This window comes from Pavona decussata, unplaced genomic scaffold, assembly GCF_977016875.1.
Source record: "Pavona decussata unplaced genomic scaffold, jaPavDecu1.1 SCAFFOLD_100, whole genome shotgun sequence".
Lineage (NCBI taxonomy): Eukaryota > Metazoa > Cnidaria > Anthozoa > Scleractinia > Agariciidae > Pavona > Pavona decussata.
The window spans coordinates 3,031,454-3,048,496 of NW_028145515.1; the positions used below are offsets into that span (position 1 = coordinate 3,031,454).

Genomic DNA, 17,043 nt, shown 5'->3' on the forward strand with positions numbered 1-17,043 from the left:
GCAAAATCGCAAATTTTGCGAATAGAAACCCCGAACGTAGCTAGTCAGTTCTTCTGCTCGTCACGCAACACTCCTCCCTGCCCTCAGCTGGTAGGGGCTGGTGGGAGACAATGATGTGACAAAGAGGAGTCTGGGAACGTTTACAAGGGATTTACCGAAGTCCTCCGAAGTCAAGTACCCAAAGGAAAAGCACAAGGAATCATTATTGTTGTGTTACTTGAGATTCCTGTTTCTTTTATCGTCGGTTGCTGTGAAAACTTGCTGTCAAAAGCCAGCTATCGACTACGTGCGGAGATTACGTAAACGCTTCTTTGGTCGTCATTTATCTTGGCTTCGCTGGAAATTTTGCCCGAGTAGAATCGAACAGACAGTGGCAGGCTTTTCCAGTTGCAGATGAAGTCTTCTTCCAGATAAAATCCATTGCATTTTTACCGGATTTTGAGAGGCTATATCCGTCAGCCGTTTCCTTTCGAACTCGGTTCATTCCGTGATGTCTTACATTCGCATTTTGGGAGGTACAGTCGCTGTGAGCTGTGGACTTTATGCACTCCACAGATTTCGTGACAACAGACAACAGGTGTGTGTATTCACTTTAATAGAACCTCTTGCATTCGCCAATAATTGTGCGTTTTGAACTATTCTGTTTTGTACATGTACATGATTAGGCTGAAGCTCTATTACACTTTTAGTAAAATGGTTTTCAATAAATTTTCATCCTAAATCTTGCACGCCCTATTAGCCGGTAACTATACACTCGATTGCAAAAAACGTTGACACCTAAAAAGCATAAACCGTGAACGATGAGACCCAATGGCTGTATGGGTATAAGGGTACTAAATTTATTTGCATAATATTCTATTCTCGTGCGACGGTTGATAACCAAAATTAACTGCACATGGTGAATCAAGTTGGCCAACAAGGGCCAATTTTTAAACACTATCCACAAATCCGTTGGGTCTCATCGTTCATGGTTTATGCTTTTTAGGTGTCAACGTTTTTGCAATCAAGTGTATATAAGCTTATGCATATGTTAAATTACTAGCGTAGCTTGGGTACCACCCTAACTTTCATTTCCTTAAGGACGGTGAAGTGCCTACTAATACCGAAGTATTTTGCGTGGTTTATGACTATGCGGGAAAAGGAGATCTTACCAAGGGCTATTGAAATCCAAAAAGAAAATAAGAGAGGGTAACCATGCATTTTTCAGAGATAATCATGATCAAGCAACAGTTATTTTGAAAAAGCCATAAAATACAAAGCAATGTATGGCATTTTTTTTTCCAAATTAAAGCGTTATTATCACTGAAAAATGTATGGTTACCCCCAATTTTCACTTTGGTTACCAAGAGGACTTGCTGAGTTCTGCTTTCTCTGCATAGTTTTAAACCACGCAAAAATATCCCTGTATTAGCAGTCACCGCCCATAGGAAACCCAAGTATCTTGAGATGCGCAGAATGTACTCTGTATGCGCACTAGCAAAAGTAGGCACCATCCTTAATGAAACCCCTGGTAATGTGTGCCAATTTGTTCTTCTATAGAACCCCTTCTTGTCAGTGACCGCTGCTGAAAAGGTACCAGGAGATCGACCAAATGTGCCTCTTCCATCAAGATCAGTGCACATCAGTGCTTTGAAGAACACACCAGAATTTGATGTTTTGGTGATAGGTGGGGGTGCCACTGGATGTGGAGTGGCCCTTGATGCTGTGACAAGAGGTACAGTGTATGCAAACATAATATAAGATGTACAATGTAGTAGGTCTGTAATTAAAGGAGATAAGCCAGGGTGCACACCTGGCCCTGGTTGTTCAACAAGTGGATAACTCAGGTTTCGTACGGGTCATGGAAAACCTGGAAAGTCATGGAATTTTAGAATTTCATTTTTCAGGCCTGGAAAGTCATGAAATTTAGGTGTGGGTCATGGAAAGTCATGGAAAATGATGTTTTAATTAATAAAAAGTACAAAATAAATTGTTTTTTTTTTCTGCAAAGAAAATAGTAAAAAACATACCCAAAATGAAAGATGATTTCCAAGAAAATGGTCAAATTTAGGTCATGGAAAACTTGGAGAAGTCATGGAAGAGGTCATGGAAAGTCATGGAATTTCAAAAGCTCAAAACATTACGAACCCTATAACTTTATCCAGCAGATAACTGAAGTTGCTAATCAGTGGATAAGATGTATTAGTTGGAGTACATTTTATCCATTGGATAACGTTATCCACTCTTTCAACAACCGGGCCCAGTACAATGCAAACCATCTTCAGTTGAAAAAAGTTTGGTCACAGTTTTTCAAGTTCTTTGTCACTTTTGTTGAATCTAGCACGGTCCATTTGATGCTGGGCATGTTGTCTGTTACACATATAGCTTAAGTATCTGTCTCAACTTTGTTTAATTGCTTCCATGATTCACCAAGGGTTTTAAAGGAAAAGGTGAATCTCAGTTATTATTTTAAAATGATTTGCAAAATTAATGATGTTCAAATCTGTCCATTCTTCCATTTTTTCTTGTTGTCATGTTATGACTTGTTCCATCACCTTAGCAGAGTTGGTTAAAGCACTATTGTTGAGTTCCAAAACAGCTCTTCCACTTGTCTGAGCTGTCCTCAGTAATTCTCTGAGTTTGGTCTGGGAATCTGCAAACTCCAAACCTGTCCATTCTTTCATTTTTTTCTTGTTGTCTTCCTCTGCTCCTTCCACCTTTTACAGTGAGCATTTTCAAGATAGTTTTGTGCTGCCCAGAAGAGCTTGAAATGTGACTGTAGTCCATTTAATTTTACATTGAAAAGTTCTACTAAATATGTACTGAACGTTTTTTAGGTCTCTCTACTGCTTTGGTGGAAAGAGATGATTTCTCATCTGGCACTAGCAGTCGCAGCACTAAACTGATACATGGAGGGGTGCGGTACCTACAGAAGGCCATCATGCAATTGGACAGGGAGCAGGTAAATATTATTATTGTTTTTCTCTTGTCAGGTGTGTAATGAGTTTTAGACATGGCAAAAACTACATGTATATGGTACTTGTGTGTAACTGATGCAGTTCATAATTTAACCTGTTATCAGTTTTTATGAAAGGGAGCACTGCTCGTAAGTGAATTAGCCTTACATAGGGGGATTACATTGTATATATTTCACCACTCGCCCTTTGTTTTGGAAAACCTTGACTGTCATCATTATACACTTCACTATCCTTATTGCTTCCAACCCCTGCTATACCAGTTACTAAAAATTTAATGTACCATTATAAGCCTATTCTGAAGAGGAGCGATTTTTATAAGATTTTAAACTTAGTTTTGGCAAACTCTGAAGAATGGGGTTCAGCTTATACCTAAGAATTTATGAGTTTTTCCAGAACAATAGAAAAATCATACTTGTATTTCTTTACTTGGCTTAACCAAATCATTCAGTATACACATAAATAAAATAAACGAAACACAAAAAAATCTTAAAACTGTTTCTCTTGGATTAGTCTGAACAATAAATTAATTTAAAAATACCATACAGTATATTGACTCTTATTATCAAGTGTGGGAACCTAAAAAAAATAACTTCTTCTTTTCATGACTTTTACTAGTCTCTGAACAAGAAGAGATATTGGGAAAATTTCTCAACTGTCTTTCTGTTTGATTTGTGTTTGTTTGCAGTATCGTCTTGTGAAGGAGGCTTTACATGAGAGAGCCAATCTGCTCTCCATCGCTCCACACTTGTCTGCCCCTTTACCAATCATGCTTCCAGTCTACAGGCAAGTTACACCATAGTTTAATTCACTTGTTTTGTGACCATTATTACAGTCGACCAAATTACAACCTTTTTTCAACACAGTTGATAACTTAAGATAATTTGGCCATCATAAAGGAGTTTATAATGGTAATTGAAATGAGTGGAGTGCAATCTGGTCTGACATCATACGCGTGATTTCAAAATCGAACAAGTGCGCAGCGCGAGTTTGATTTGAAATCACAAGTATGATTTCAGACCAAAATTGCACAACACAAAGTTCAATTACCACTTTATTACACCTATTTTGAAATCACAGGGTGTCATTGTCAATATTAATATTCTATTTTTGTTACTTCATTTCCATTTTGTTGGGCTAAAGAAAGGATGCGATTTGGAGCAAAAAATGGTGCAATTTGGGAATAAATCGCACTGTTGAGAGCCAATCAGATTGCAGGGATCACCGGTGATTTCAAAATGAGTGTAATAAGAGTGCTAATGTTAAATGAGTGTTAGCACATTCTCAGATGCTCTGATGAAAGACATTTGAGTGTTGACAAAGGGGCTAATGCTTGAAACATTGAAACATCAGCGCTCGGATCTCTTTACAATGGCCATTAATTACCTTATTTACATCAGCTCTGTTGATAAAACCATACACCTCTTTTCTGCTCCTCACCAATGCAGTACCACAGTTTCTTTAGAAACTTTACCCTCTTATGTGAATCCTACTCAATTTATTCAATTTTCAACTCTTTAAATTGTTGGTTAAAAAATGTGACTCATAATATTTTTAAGTACGTTGTTAATTTAACTCAACATATTGAGTAAAATGAAAACTTTACTCAAAGAGTGAGTCATTTTTACTCATTTTCAAATAGGTTTCTTTTGCTGTGCATTTCATTGCAAACTTTTATTCACTTAAACAAAATTTAAAGCATATGTCATTGTTGTTATCTTGTGTGTCATATGCAGATGGTGGCAGCTTCCTTACTTCTGGGCGGGAATCAAGATGTATGATCTTGTGTCTGGACGGCAACTTCTTAGGAGTAGCTACGTTGTTGGAAAAAAGAAGGCCTTAGAGCTGTTCCCCATGCTAAAACAGGAGAAGTTGTGTGGAGCAATTATTTATTATGATGGTAAGTAAATTTGCTGTTCAGTTGATGAGATGTGTGCAGTGAAAACTTTTTTTTACACTTGCTTGCATCATCATCATCATCATCGACATCATCATTGTCATCTTCATCATCGTAGTCAGATACAGTAGAACCCCACTAACTCCAATTCCCAAGGGAAACAAAAAAATAGTTCGAGTTAGCGGGTTGGTGTTGAATTTCAAGTATCCTCTCAATACTTATCGTGATCACTGCAATGTCATGGGCTACAATAATAAGAACGTTTAGTTTGGGAATTTTGCTGATATTTTGAGGCTTACCAACTGACATTTTTAAAACAAAGTTCGGGGTAAATTTGAGACAAAGGGAAGAAAAATTAGTTTGAGTTAGTGGGGAGTTCGATTTAACCGAGTTCGGCTGATAGTAAATGGCTTAAAAATCGAGGGGAATCGGATTTTGTTCGAGTTAGTCCTGGCGCACTTTCTGTTTGGCCAAAATTTTAATTTTATTTATTTATTTCAGTTTATAATGAGGAGGGTGGTAAAGAGGAGCGGTGGGGGGGGGGGGGGGGTACTCTTGATCACGTTTCACGGACAATAAAGTAAGCATTTCACGTTTTCGCAAACTTTTCGTGCCAAAGGGAAAAGCTTTTGGCAACCATTTAGAGAACCTCGTTTTCGGTTACAATCTTGTGAAATGTCATTGGTAGATCAAAAAGCTTGCGAAATGGCGCATGAAGCCGAAAAAATAAAAGTGGAAATTCTGTGCAAATGGAACGGTTAATTCCTTTCCAACCGGTTGGTACTGAACAGTGATTGGAAAGTACCCCCGAAGATAACCTGTGCAGCAAGTGTTTCCATTGGGGCTTAGTTAGTCTCCTGCCGTTCTTAGTGGGGAGGAGCGTTGCGTGACGGCACTAAGAACGGCTGTGTAGGAGACTAGGGTTTTGTGTGTTTTTCGCTATTTGACCTCGCGGAAATTGGGATGAGAACGAAAACGCCTGGGGATTTCTTAGACTGCGAGCAGTCTTTTTCTTTTCCTAAGTTCTGTCATGCGCACGCGACTTCTAGCGAGCGGTAAAGACGCCTCCTCGTTCACTTTTCTAATTTGCAAAATTTTATCGTCGCTTTGCGCGCGTCATCCGTCATCCTGTTCGCAGTCTAGGTTTTTTCGCTCTCGTACCAACTTCCGCGCGTTCAGACAGCGAAGCAAGCAAAAAACTCCACGGAAAGACTTGCTATGAAGACTACTCCGAAGGTCGCCCGCTTGTTCCGGAAAATTTCCGGTATAAACGCGCGTTCCTGTGTACTTCAACCGGTTAAACTGAAAAGTTTTGCTAATGAAAAGCAACTCAGTGTTAAGATACACAGCATCCGAACCAGTGTTCCCTTTAATCGCAGTTTATACATCACACGTATCTTTTTTTCAGGACAGCACAATGACGCACGGATGAACCTTGCTCTTGGCCTAACGGCTGTCAGACATGGAGCGTCTGTCGCTAACCATGTGGAAGTCTTGTCGATTCTAAAGAAAAAAGGTACGTCTATTTACCGTAGTATGTTGAAAACAGATGGAAGTTGCTTTACATTCAATAAAAATTCAATGAAAATAGACAATAATCAAATCCTGAGAATGAAGTATTATTCAGTAAGTGACACAGGCATACTCGAAAAAAATCCGAGTAGGCGAACCTAAGACCTTCCGATCACTAGTTCGGATGATGCTCTACCACTGAGCTACAGGAGACTCGTGGGAGTAAAGGCCATGAAACTAGGTTCATGGGACAAACATCCTGCATACTGCTAGGACTGGAATGTCAATGTGTGGCATATGCGCAATGGAGTAAATGTGATGGAATATTCAATCAAATCCTGTTTCCAACGAAAGTTGAAACAAGACTGTATTTTCAATAATTTAACGTTAATTTGTTTCAACTCCTTTAAGGGGTTCTTCTGATGTAAAAAGAAACGTTGATCGGACGATGAATCGAGGCCTTCATCAAAAACAGAACGAAAGATATTCTCTCAGTTATTTAAAGACAAACTCTTAGAATTTCAAACAAGAAAGTCCTAGACTGTATTTCTAAACGTCTTGTTAACACCGGTTTGGAATGCCAACTTCAGTAAAAGCAAAAACATAATCCAAGTGGATAGCAAAATAAATGTGAATGGCTTAAAACTTTCAAATAGTTTCAGTATGAGATAGGCAAACTGGCCAATCACAGCAAACGTAAACAGCGCAATGAACCAATCAAAACTCAAGCAGAAACATTAAACCAAAGGAAACCGGTGCCAAGCGCGGGAAAACGTGTGAGGAGGTCACGACTGGTTTTGGTTTTGTTTCTCATTGGTTGATAGAGTGGCGTGAGTATTTCCAACCAATCACAGAGCGTACGGAAGCAAAACCGCAGCGAACACACGATAAAACGCAAACTCGAGCACAGCAAAAATTGCACTAAGAAAGTTTGACAAAAATTGCACCAAAATCGTATCTGTAAATGGGCCTCAAAGCAAACGCGAATAGGCCATTTCCGAGTTGCCGTAAACCTCATTATGAAAGCGTTGCTGAGTGCAAAGCTTTTCATTTGAAAATTAGTTTTGTTTGCATACGAATGAAGACTAATTTCCGTAATAAAAATTATGCACAAAGCCTTGCTTTAATTTCATAATGAGGTTCAAAGCAACTCGAAAATGGCCAATCGCTTTCTACAAAAACGCCTTGGTTCATCCGTACACTCGATGATCTTGTGAGAAAATAAAACCTCTTTGATTCTGTGAAGTGTGCCAAGGAATTCTGAATTAATTTTCTTTACAGAAGAAGGTAAAGAGGATGAGGTGGTGTGTGGAGCCCATGTACGTGATGTCGTAACTGGTGAAGAATTTGACGTGCGAGCCAAGTGTGTCGTGAATGCTACTGGACCATTCACGGATGCAATCCGTAAGATGGATGATCCAACAGAGCGAAACATCTGCCAGCCAAGCTCAGGGGTGCATATTGTGCTGCCAGACTACTACAGGTACTGGTTGCGGTCGTCATCAAGACGAAATGCTGTCAACAACAGCTTTAATTATTGGCCGTATTTTAGGCTTTCATCCACAGTTAGAACCGCCTTGCACTGACTGTAATAAGCAGTGCCACAGGAAAATGGTGTTTGATAGCTTCATTTGTTTGGTCAGACGGAAGTAATTTGTCAACAGATCAAAGAGTTGAAACGCTTCGAACAACGTAATAAATGTCATCTAGGAAATTGGTGCTTTGTTGGACTTTGACAAAGAAGTGAACGTTAGAACCAGCACCACAGGAAAGTACTGCTCAGTAGCTTTCATTTTTTTCAATTAAATTACCTGACACTGCCAGGAGCCATAATCAGGTCTGGTCCTGACAGTGCCTGATAAACAGTGCCATTGATAAGTACTATAGTCGAACCTCCAGGTGCGACCACCTCTCGTAAGCGACCACCTCCCATAAGCGACCACCTATCTAAAACACCAAATTTTTCCCAGTCAGAACCTATAGTTGAAACCTCTTTTAAACGACCACCTCTCATAACCGACTGCTACCACTTTTTGAGCTGACGGCATAATAATTTTTCATTGTTTTTAACCTCTTGAAAGCGACCACTTGACATATGGTCTGATCTCCTTGTCCTCTGTATATATTACGCTACTCAGAGTTTATGAGGAACGTTTAGTGACAAACTAGCACTCCTCGTATTGGAACTAGAAAAATGTATGCATTCAATTCTCTTCGAATAAATAGATATGCCAGACCCGTTCCCGAAAAACTCCCCCTCTAGTTCGACTCTCGTAAGCGACCACTAAATATTGGCATTTTGGGTGGTCGCTTACGGGAGGTTCGACTGTATTATGAAAGTACAGCACTGCCTAGCAGCTTTCAATTGAATAATATTGGCTGCGCTAAACTACTGTACAATAATTTGAATGTTGGTTTCATTTTTGTTTGTTTTTGCAGTCCAACTAACATGGGTTTGCTGGATCCCGCTACAAGCGACGGACGAGTCATCTTCTTCCTTCCATGGGAGGGTGAGACAGCTGAATTTTGTTTTAGTATTTTTCGTCCTCTCCACCCCTCACTGCAGTTTCAGTTTCAGTTTTGTAAATTGTAAATCGGTGATTCATTTAAGACATGCTGCTTTGTGATGCCTTAATCATATCGTCTTTTAACAACGTGATTGCCTTCAAATTTGAAAGTCGTACCTTAACTCAATCTTGTAGTCAAATCTAATGGTCCCTAATTATCTTTGTCCGTCCGCTGTCCATTACTTTAGCCTGCGTGGCAGGCGCGTGAAAAATATATTGGGCGCAAAAAAGGCGTGGAGCGCGAGAGAAGCTGACACTCGAGGATTACCCTCGCGTGTCTCTCTCGCGCCCGCGTGGCTCGCGCACCCTATATTTTTCATACGCCTGCTACGCAGGCTATCATTACTTTGTCTTGCGTTTTAATTATCAGTATCTACGGCGTTGACTCGCTCATTACTTTGTTTATGCGTTGATTCGTCCATCTAGACTGTTCATGCAGGGAATATTCAAGGAAAAATGAGCTATCAATTTCATCTTTATTGTATCATTGTCATTTTGCAGGGAAAACGATCGCTGGTACCACGGACTCCCCAACAGAACTATCATATAACCCACCACCAAAGGAAGCCGAGATACAATTTATTCTTAGTGAAATAAAACATTACCTGAGTGCAGATGTGGAAGGTGAGCTGCTTCTGAAAACCACATTTAGGGGTATTTCGTATGAAGACTGATCTCGTTGTCAACAGGCTAAATTTCCTAGACTGCAAAACAGGTGTTCTTCTTTTGAAGGTCGCGGATGGAAATGCGAAGCGCTGAAAATTCGCGCGAACTCGCGCGACTTAAAGTGCCGAAAGCGCAGATTCTCGCGCGAGACCCTTGCGCCGTGCTGTGTGTGTGTGTGTGAGGCGTCTCTCCACAATATCTCGTTCAGTGACACAGGCATACTCGGAAAAAGAAAATCCGAGTTGTTGAACCTATGACCTTCCGATTACTAAAGTTATGATGCTCTACCACTGAGCTACAGGATAGTTGCAGGAGCTAAGGCCATTAAACTAGGTTCATGGGACAAACATCCTGCATACTGCTAGGATTTGAATGTTGATGAGTGGTATATGTGAAAGAAAAGAGATGTTGTGTTCTTAGCCTGGTGAATAAATGATAGATGAATATTTCAGTCAGTGACACAGGCATACTCGGAAAAAGAAAATCCGAATTCTCCCAACTGGAGTAACTGACTGAAAAATTTATGTATTTTATTTACCAGGTTAAAAACATGACATCTCATTTCTTTCACAATTTATTTCTATTTGCGCAATGCGCTCTCTAGAATAAACTCTGCTGAAACTTCACATCTTCTGTCACAGTTCAACTTTCAAACAACTGCCTTTCAAGTTTTATAACCTTTCCCGGGCGTAACTCTACCTTTTTTCGGATCCATTCCCTTGCAGTTCGCCGGGGTGATGTGCTAGCGGCATGGAGTGGAATCAGGCCCCTGGTCATAGACCCCAACTCAACAAACACGGAATCAATCGCCCGCAATCACCTGATACTCGTCAGTAAAAGCGGTCTAGTGACGATTGCCGGCGGCAAATGGACTACCTACCGCTCCATGGCAGTTGACACCATGGAGGCCGCTATCAAAGCTCGTGGGCTCAAGCCAGTGAGAGAGTGCCAGACCGATGGACTGTTCCTTGAGGGAGGAGAGGGTTACACGTCTAATTATTTCATCCGATTGGTACAGGATTTTGGCCTTGAAGTCGAGGTTGGTTTGAAGTGTAGTACAGTAGAACTCGGAACTCGGTTAACTCGAACAAAATCAGATTTCTGCTGCGGGATTTGGCTGCATCTTTTTTCCAGTCATTTGATCACCCTACTCGAACTCCCCAGTAATTCAGTTTGAGCGCTAGGCGACTGATGTTAACGTAAATTTGAGGCGCAAGTGTTTGCAAAAGCGCGTGAGATTCTCGTCAAACGTAGTCCCAACAGCTCGCTGCAATTGTTCTCATTTGACCCGATTTTCAAAGTTTACTCAGTTTTCTATCTTCGTCCAACAGGTAGCTAAACACCTTGCCCATACATACGGGACAAAGGCACCTGAAGTTGCCAAACTGGCCAACATCAACGGAAGTCGCTGGCCTGTAGTGGGCAAGCGTCTCGTGGAACAGTTTCCGTACATTGAAGCTGAAATACGGTACGGCGTGCAGGAATACGCATGCACTATTGTAGATTTCCTCGCCAGGAGAACGCGTCTTGCGTTTTTGAATGCACAGGCTGCCGCCGATGCCATTCCGAAGATTGCAGATATCATGGCGAAGGAAATGAACTGGTCAAAAGCCAAGAAAGAGGTAAACAGACGGGAGAGTAACCTTGTTCCCAGGGTCTCTCCCCTCCCCGTCCCCCCTGGAGCGAGAAGGACGGAAGAGGAGAGACCCTGGGGACGATGTTGACGCGAGAGTCAGTGAAGAGGCAACGGAGTTTGTAGGGTACCACAAGACTGGCGAAACGGGGAGGGGATCTGACAAACGTTCTCTCATTGGCCCCCATTGACATTCCAATCCTAGCAGTATGCAGGAATGGCCTTAGCTCCCACGAGTCTCCTGTAGCTCAGTGGTAGAGCATCCGAACTAGTAATCAGAAGGTTTTAGGTTCGACTTCCGTTGGGAGAACTCGGATGTTTTCCCGCATATACACTGTACTTGTGTCACTAACATATACCGACTGACTCATTGGTATATTGTCTCTGTAAAGTCGGTATCCATAGCTTCTTGTGTAATCTGTTAACATTTTTCCCAGCTACTTTAAACAACAGTTGTAGTAACCTTTTTTCTAGCCTGCGAACGCAGACGTATTTCCGGCTGTCGCAGGCTACCTTTTTTCCAGCGCCTCCAAGTATCTATTTTCCATCCTCGCTCCTTCTAGTCGTTCCCACTTCTCACTAAGTTCGTGTGATTTGTTTAGTACTCATCTATAAAATCAAGTCCACACTTTGGCGTTTCTATGCCTCGGCTCTCGAAACTGAACTTGAAATAATTACAACAACAACGGCAGCCTCTTCATTCAAATAATAAAACAATAACAGACAACACTCACAAACCCGTACCTAGCGATCCAGCCAGTCCAGACAGATGCAAGGAAAAGATTAAAAATAAAAGAATGAATACAAGATATGAATATACAAACTCTGGAAGCAATCTAGTTTGTAATACTGTATTATCGCAAGGTCTTGTTTAGCTTTTATAATGGCGTGCTACTAAAACATCGCTATATTTTAAACTTAAAAGTCGTAATGTGAGAGACTCCAACGTTGTCATTGCCAGTCTTCAGAGTTAACAATTAAGGCCATTTCCGAGTTGCTATGAACTTCATTATGAAAGCGAGGCTTCGTGCATATTTTCTATTATGAAACTTAGTTTTCATTCGTATGCAAACAAAACAAAGTTTCACGTGAAAAACTTTGCACTTAGCCTCGCTTTCGTAATGAGGTTCAAAGCAACTCGGAGATGTCCTATTCAGATTTAAATAACTTCCCTTTTTGTTTTGTTTTTCAGGCTGAAATTAAAGACGCGCATGAGTTTCTCGGCGCCATGGGATTAGACGTTCAAGAACATGTACGACGCGTGGAGGTGAACTTCAGCGACGAGGAGATCAAAGAATACGAGAAAAAATTCCAGAAAGTTAACAAATCAAAGCGGGGATGTCTGAACTCGTTCGACTTAAGAAACATGTTGAAGGAGATGGGAGAGGAAGTGTCAGACAAACAACTGCATGAGTTGATAGCTGAGGTGGATACAAACAGGAATTCTTGTGTTGATTTGGATGAGTTTGTACAGGTATGTGTGTATCATTCGGTAGCTTTCATTTGAATGGTTACACTTAAGGATTTCATCCACAGACTCAAAACTTAGAATCAAATCCTACAGCATAATTAACAGCACCATAGGAAAGTACTGCTCAGTGGCTTTCATTTGAATGGTCACACTTTAGGATTTTATCCACAGACTCAAAACTTAGAATAAAATTGTACAGCATAATAAACAGCACCATAGGAAAGTACTGCTCAGTGGCTTTCATTTGAATGGTCACACTGTAGGATTTCATCCACAGACTCAAAACTTAGAATCAAATTGTACAGCATAACAAACAGCACCATAGGAAAGTACTACGCAGTAGCTTTCATTTGAATGGTCACACTTTAAGATTTCATCCACGAATTCAAAACTTAGAGTCAAATTGTACAGCATAATAAACAGCACCATAGGAAAGTATTGCTCAGTAGCTTTCATTTGAATGGTCACACTTTAGGATTTCATCCACAGACTAAAAAAATTTTAAAAAAAAAATAGCACCACAAGGTTCTAGATTTCAGATTCACGAAAGCTTTTGTAAATTAAGATGTATCCCATCCATAGTTTTTCTTTTTTCTTTTTCTTTTTTTTTTTTTAGCAGTACTTTTGTTGGACTAACAATAGATTATTAGTGAGATTTAGCATCGCGTTTACGTGAAACGGCAAACGTCACCTTGCCGTTTCACGTTTCACGTAAAATAGCGTGAACCTTTTGACTTAAGCGTCGCGTGTGTTTAGCTTTTGCGTGTTTAGCTTTTGCGAGTTTGAAGTTTCGATGAAGCTGTTTTGCGATTCACTGTGGTGAGTTCATGAAGAAAAGTGCGGTATAAAGAGTGAGTTATGAAGGATTTTTAAACGTGAAATTTAATTTGCCCTAGTATGACTTGCCGGAAAAATTATTGGGGTACTTGTTTTCAACAATTATTCACTGATGTGTATGAGAAAAAAAGGAAGAAATACTTACTTAGTTCTCACGTAGACGACAAACGCGAAATAGCCTGTTTTCACGTAGAAACGGCAACCGGCAAACGCGTAAAATGGCGGGAAAACCGTGGTCACGTGGTCATTTTTGCCGTTCGCAAAGTTTCACGTATACGCGATGCTAAATCCCTCTATTGTCTGGAAACAATCCTTAGGATACATCTTAACTTAAGAAAGCTTCGTTAATCTGGTCCCAGCTTACTAAGCACACAACTGTAAATTAAGTATTTAACATGTTGTTCCCTTTTAGTTGATGAGCGCCCTAAAAACTGGAGCCGTCGCCAACAACCGTCTCGCCGTCATTATCGATCGCCATCACAAACACTTGACTGAACAGATACCCGTGGACAGGAGCGGCGGCGGGTTGTGACGTCAACAATAATTTAACCAATCACCATGGCTGTCTTGCCGCCAGTTATGATGTATCATATTGTCGGCCAATCATTGAATAAATAGGGGCTGGGGAAAATTAAACTATGTAAACTGTGCCAAGCGCTGGAGAAAAATCATGTGAATCGTATCTTCGCTCTGACTGGGTGGAACTTGCTGTACAATTTCTTGAACCAATCACAGTCGTTAAAACAAATCCAAACCTTCAATGGCCAGTCACAACAGAATAAAATAGCGCACAAGCTAAGGAAGGAAGGAAACAATCAGAGTTCAAAGCAAATGAACAGTAGTACCTTATTATAGGATGTAAACGTTGCTTAAAATTAACGCGAATTTCAAAAACTCGTGTTACAGCTTGTAGGTCGCGTTAAGTTCTCGGGGTACCAGTGGAGAGTTAATTTCCTCAACGCTAATTTCCATCATTCAGTTCACGGCAAATACCGAATCGTGTTCGTTCATATAGCTGGACATTTAACAACAGCTCTCTTTCTTTAGGATAGCTCAATTATCGCATAAAGCATCCACAGAATTGTTTAATTTTCGCCCCTCGTAAGTGTCTTTCTAAAAATTCGATTCGAGTTTGCTTGAAAAGTTGTTAGAGGAATCAGCAATGTAGTTTTGAGACATCGACGCTCGCTTTAATTTACTCCATTTGGATTTTTTTTTTCATGAAGAAAAAACAAAGGAAATCACCACCGTGAAGGAGGTTTGGAATTGTGATATATCAAAATAAACATCATCCGATTTCCAAACACCTCGAAGTTGGTTAGAAACAAGAAAACTCGACTGTGGCTAATTTTCTCAAGCCACCTCTCGGTTTTGCAAATCGGATGAAAAACTCTTCCTAGTGTTTGATTATATTACATATTCTCTTTTGTTATTAACTTCCATTTCAATTTAGTAGTCCTCTTTTCTTTTAGTTCGCTTTATTTAAATCGAGTCACACGCGTTGATGTCCTATAATAATGTAACCGGCAAAAAGCGCGGGAAAACGCGTGGGACAGAGACAATTGCTTTTGGTTTTAACTTCTGATTGGTTGAGGAAGTAGCACAAGGTTATTTAACTAATCACGGAGCGTTGTTAAGCAAAAACGAAGCAGCACTCAGTGGAAGCACATAACTCAGTGTTGCTATTGGAGACTTTTGTAAAAATTAATTTACAGGGATAACCCATTTTACTGGGAGAAGCTACAGTGTGACAACAAAGAAATTAAGTAAGAAAAGTAGGAAGGTTCGTATCAGAGCAAGGTCAATATTTAATTGGCCGACAATTGTAACGTCTAAATTTATCCATGCGATTGAACTTACTCACCAGGCCGATGAATCAATACCTGTAATCCAAGGGACTCTGTAATCCAGGAATTTATCAACAGAGAAATTTCACAATGTGCGGCGAACAGAAACGATCGTCTGTTCGAATGTTAAAGGCGTGGTGTGGTGAGGACATAAGCTTGTATAGTGAACTTTAGGAGCTCAAAATTGCTCTGTGCGGTCATTTGAAAACCAGAAGGTACACGTTGGTTCTCTCCTGAGCGTATGAATGACCAAAGCCGACAAGCTGTTAGAAAAAAAAAAGTTCTAGAAAAGTATGAAAAGTATCGGAAGGTGACCGCGCGAAATAAGTCAACGGGAAAAAACCCGGTCCGTAACTAACAGTACGGACCTCGACTCGGTTAGTAAGAGGTATGTACATTTGTTTACATGTTTAAACAGTTTCCTGTACGGCTGGTAGGTCATCATGTGTCGCTCCGCCTGCGTGGAAACGAAAAGAAAGACTGTATAGGGTATAGCGGACTAGCCACAGTAACCAAAGCATAACGTAAAACTATTTAAAAGTAAAGCAATTTGCAAGGGCACAAAAAACGTCTGCCATAGTTGGACATGGATTTTAAGCTGTAGCAATAAACATGGACTTGTCGTTTGTTGTCAGTATTGTTTGTTGTTGTTGTTGTTGTTTATTTCTTGTTTTGCTTTTCTTTGGTTTTTTGGGAGGGTTGGCCTGCCCAAAGAGTTTGACAGCTGAGTGTGTCACGCTATGCATGACATGACATTGCTTTCGCAAAATAGACGGATTTGTTGCCCTACATCTCGGACAGTTTATGTCTGGTTCCCACTTAAGGCTGATTTTCACTAGAACATAAGCATAAAGATAAGCAAGTGAGAACAATCTAAAGCATTTGAACAGACGCACTCGCAGGAAACCAATTCTTGACGGAATTGTCGATACCAGCTCCCCTTGATGTCAAGCAAGATGGCGGACGAAACGGTTGACTGCCTTGTCGTCCCCGTCTTTATTAGTGAAAACTATGACATAAGCATAAGCACAAACGCCGCCAAAGCAAGCGAGGACAACTGCATGCAACGTAAGAATAAGCCCAAGAAGAACGAACACGTTCCTCTTTCTTGTGCTTATGTTTATGTCCTAGTGAAAACCAGGCTTAATGCGATGATCATGTGAGCACAAGCAGTGGGAAAACTGTGTGTGAACCGGTAAGAAAAGGAACTGTTTTCTAATCTTTTGCTTGTGTTTGAACTCATCTGTGCTGTGCGTACGTATACCACCGTGCTTACTTTACAAGTGGGAACCAAAATGAAACAAGCACAAGAATATCAAAAGCGCCCCATGTTTCATGCTAGCTTTAACAATTTTTCTTTTGCTTCTGGTTATGCATATCTCATAAGTGTAAACCTAGTTTTACACTGTAGCAAATACAATCGTTGCTGTTGTCCAGCGTTGTTTTGTTGCTGCCCGTTTACAAATCGATTACTCGAGTAGAATTTCAACAATCCTTCCCATGCAATAGAAAATATCGATACAATTGTAATGGCATAAATAAATTAGATCTCGCAAAGCTCAAACTTTCTTTCTCTCGCATCGAGGGCCTTGCGCGCCTTGCGAATGCCTCGTTCCCAGTCCTTATCACATTGACCTAGCGAGCCGAGCTTTATCGGCT

The 17,043-nt window shown here is 40.5% G+C and overlaps 1 protein-coding gene across 2 annotated transcripts; it reads left to right on the forward strand.

Moving 5' to 3' along the window:
* The first annotated feature begins 142 nt into the window (after positions 1-142).
* On the forward strand, positions 143-16,018 carry LOC146472349 (glycerol-3-phosphate dehydrogenase, mitochondrial-like). Of its 2 annotated transcripts, XR_014866617.1 has the most exons (14): positions 143-577; positions 1,540-1,714; positions 2,817-2,941; positions 3,643-3,740; positions 4,691-4,854; positions 6,260-6,367; positions 7,645-7,846; positions 8,803-8,873; positions 9,432-9,554; positions 10,322-10,635; positions 10,928-11,218; positions 12,422-12,703; positions 13,950-14,304; positions 14,338-16,018. XR_014866617.1 is itself a non-coding variant. In XM_085119730.1 (13 exons), exons 1-13 carry the CDS (start codon positions 491-493, stop codon positions 14,067-14,069), a joined length of 2,160 nt encoding a protein of 719 aa, XP_084975856.1. In that variant the 5' UTR covers positions 143-490; the 3' UTR covers positions 14,070-16,018. The 2 variants fall into 2 exon arrangements, 1 of the variants encoding a protein (XP_084975856.1); XM_085119730.1 differs by having other exon boundaries at positions 13,950-16,018.
* Positions 16,019-17,043: the final 1,025 nt, after the last annotated feature.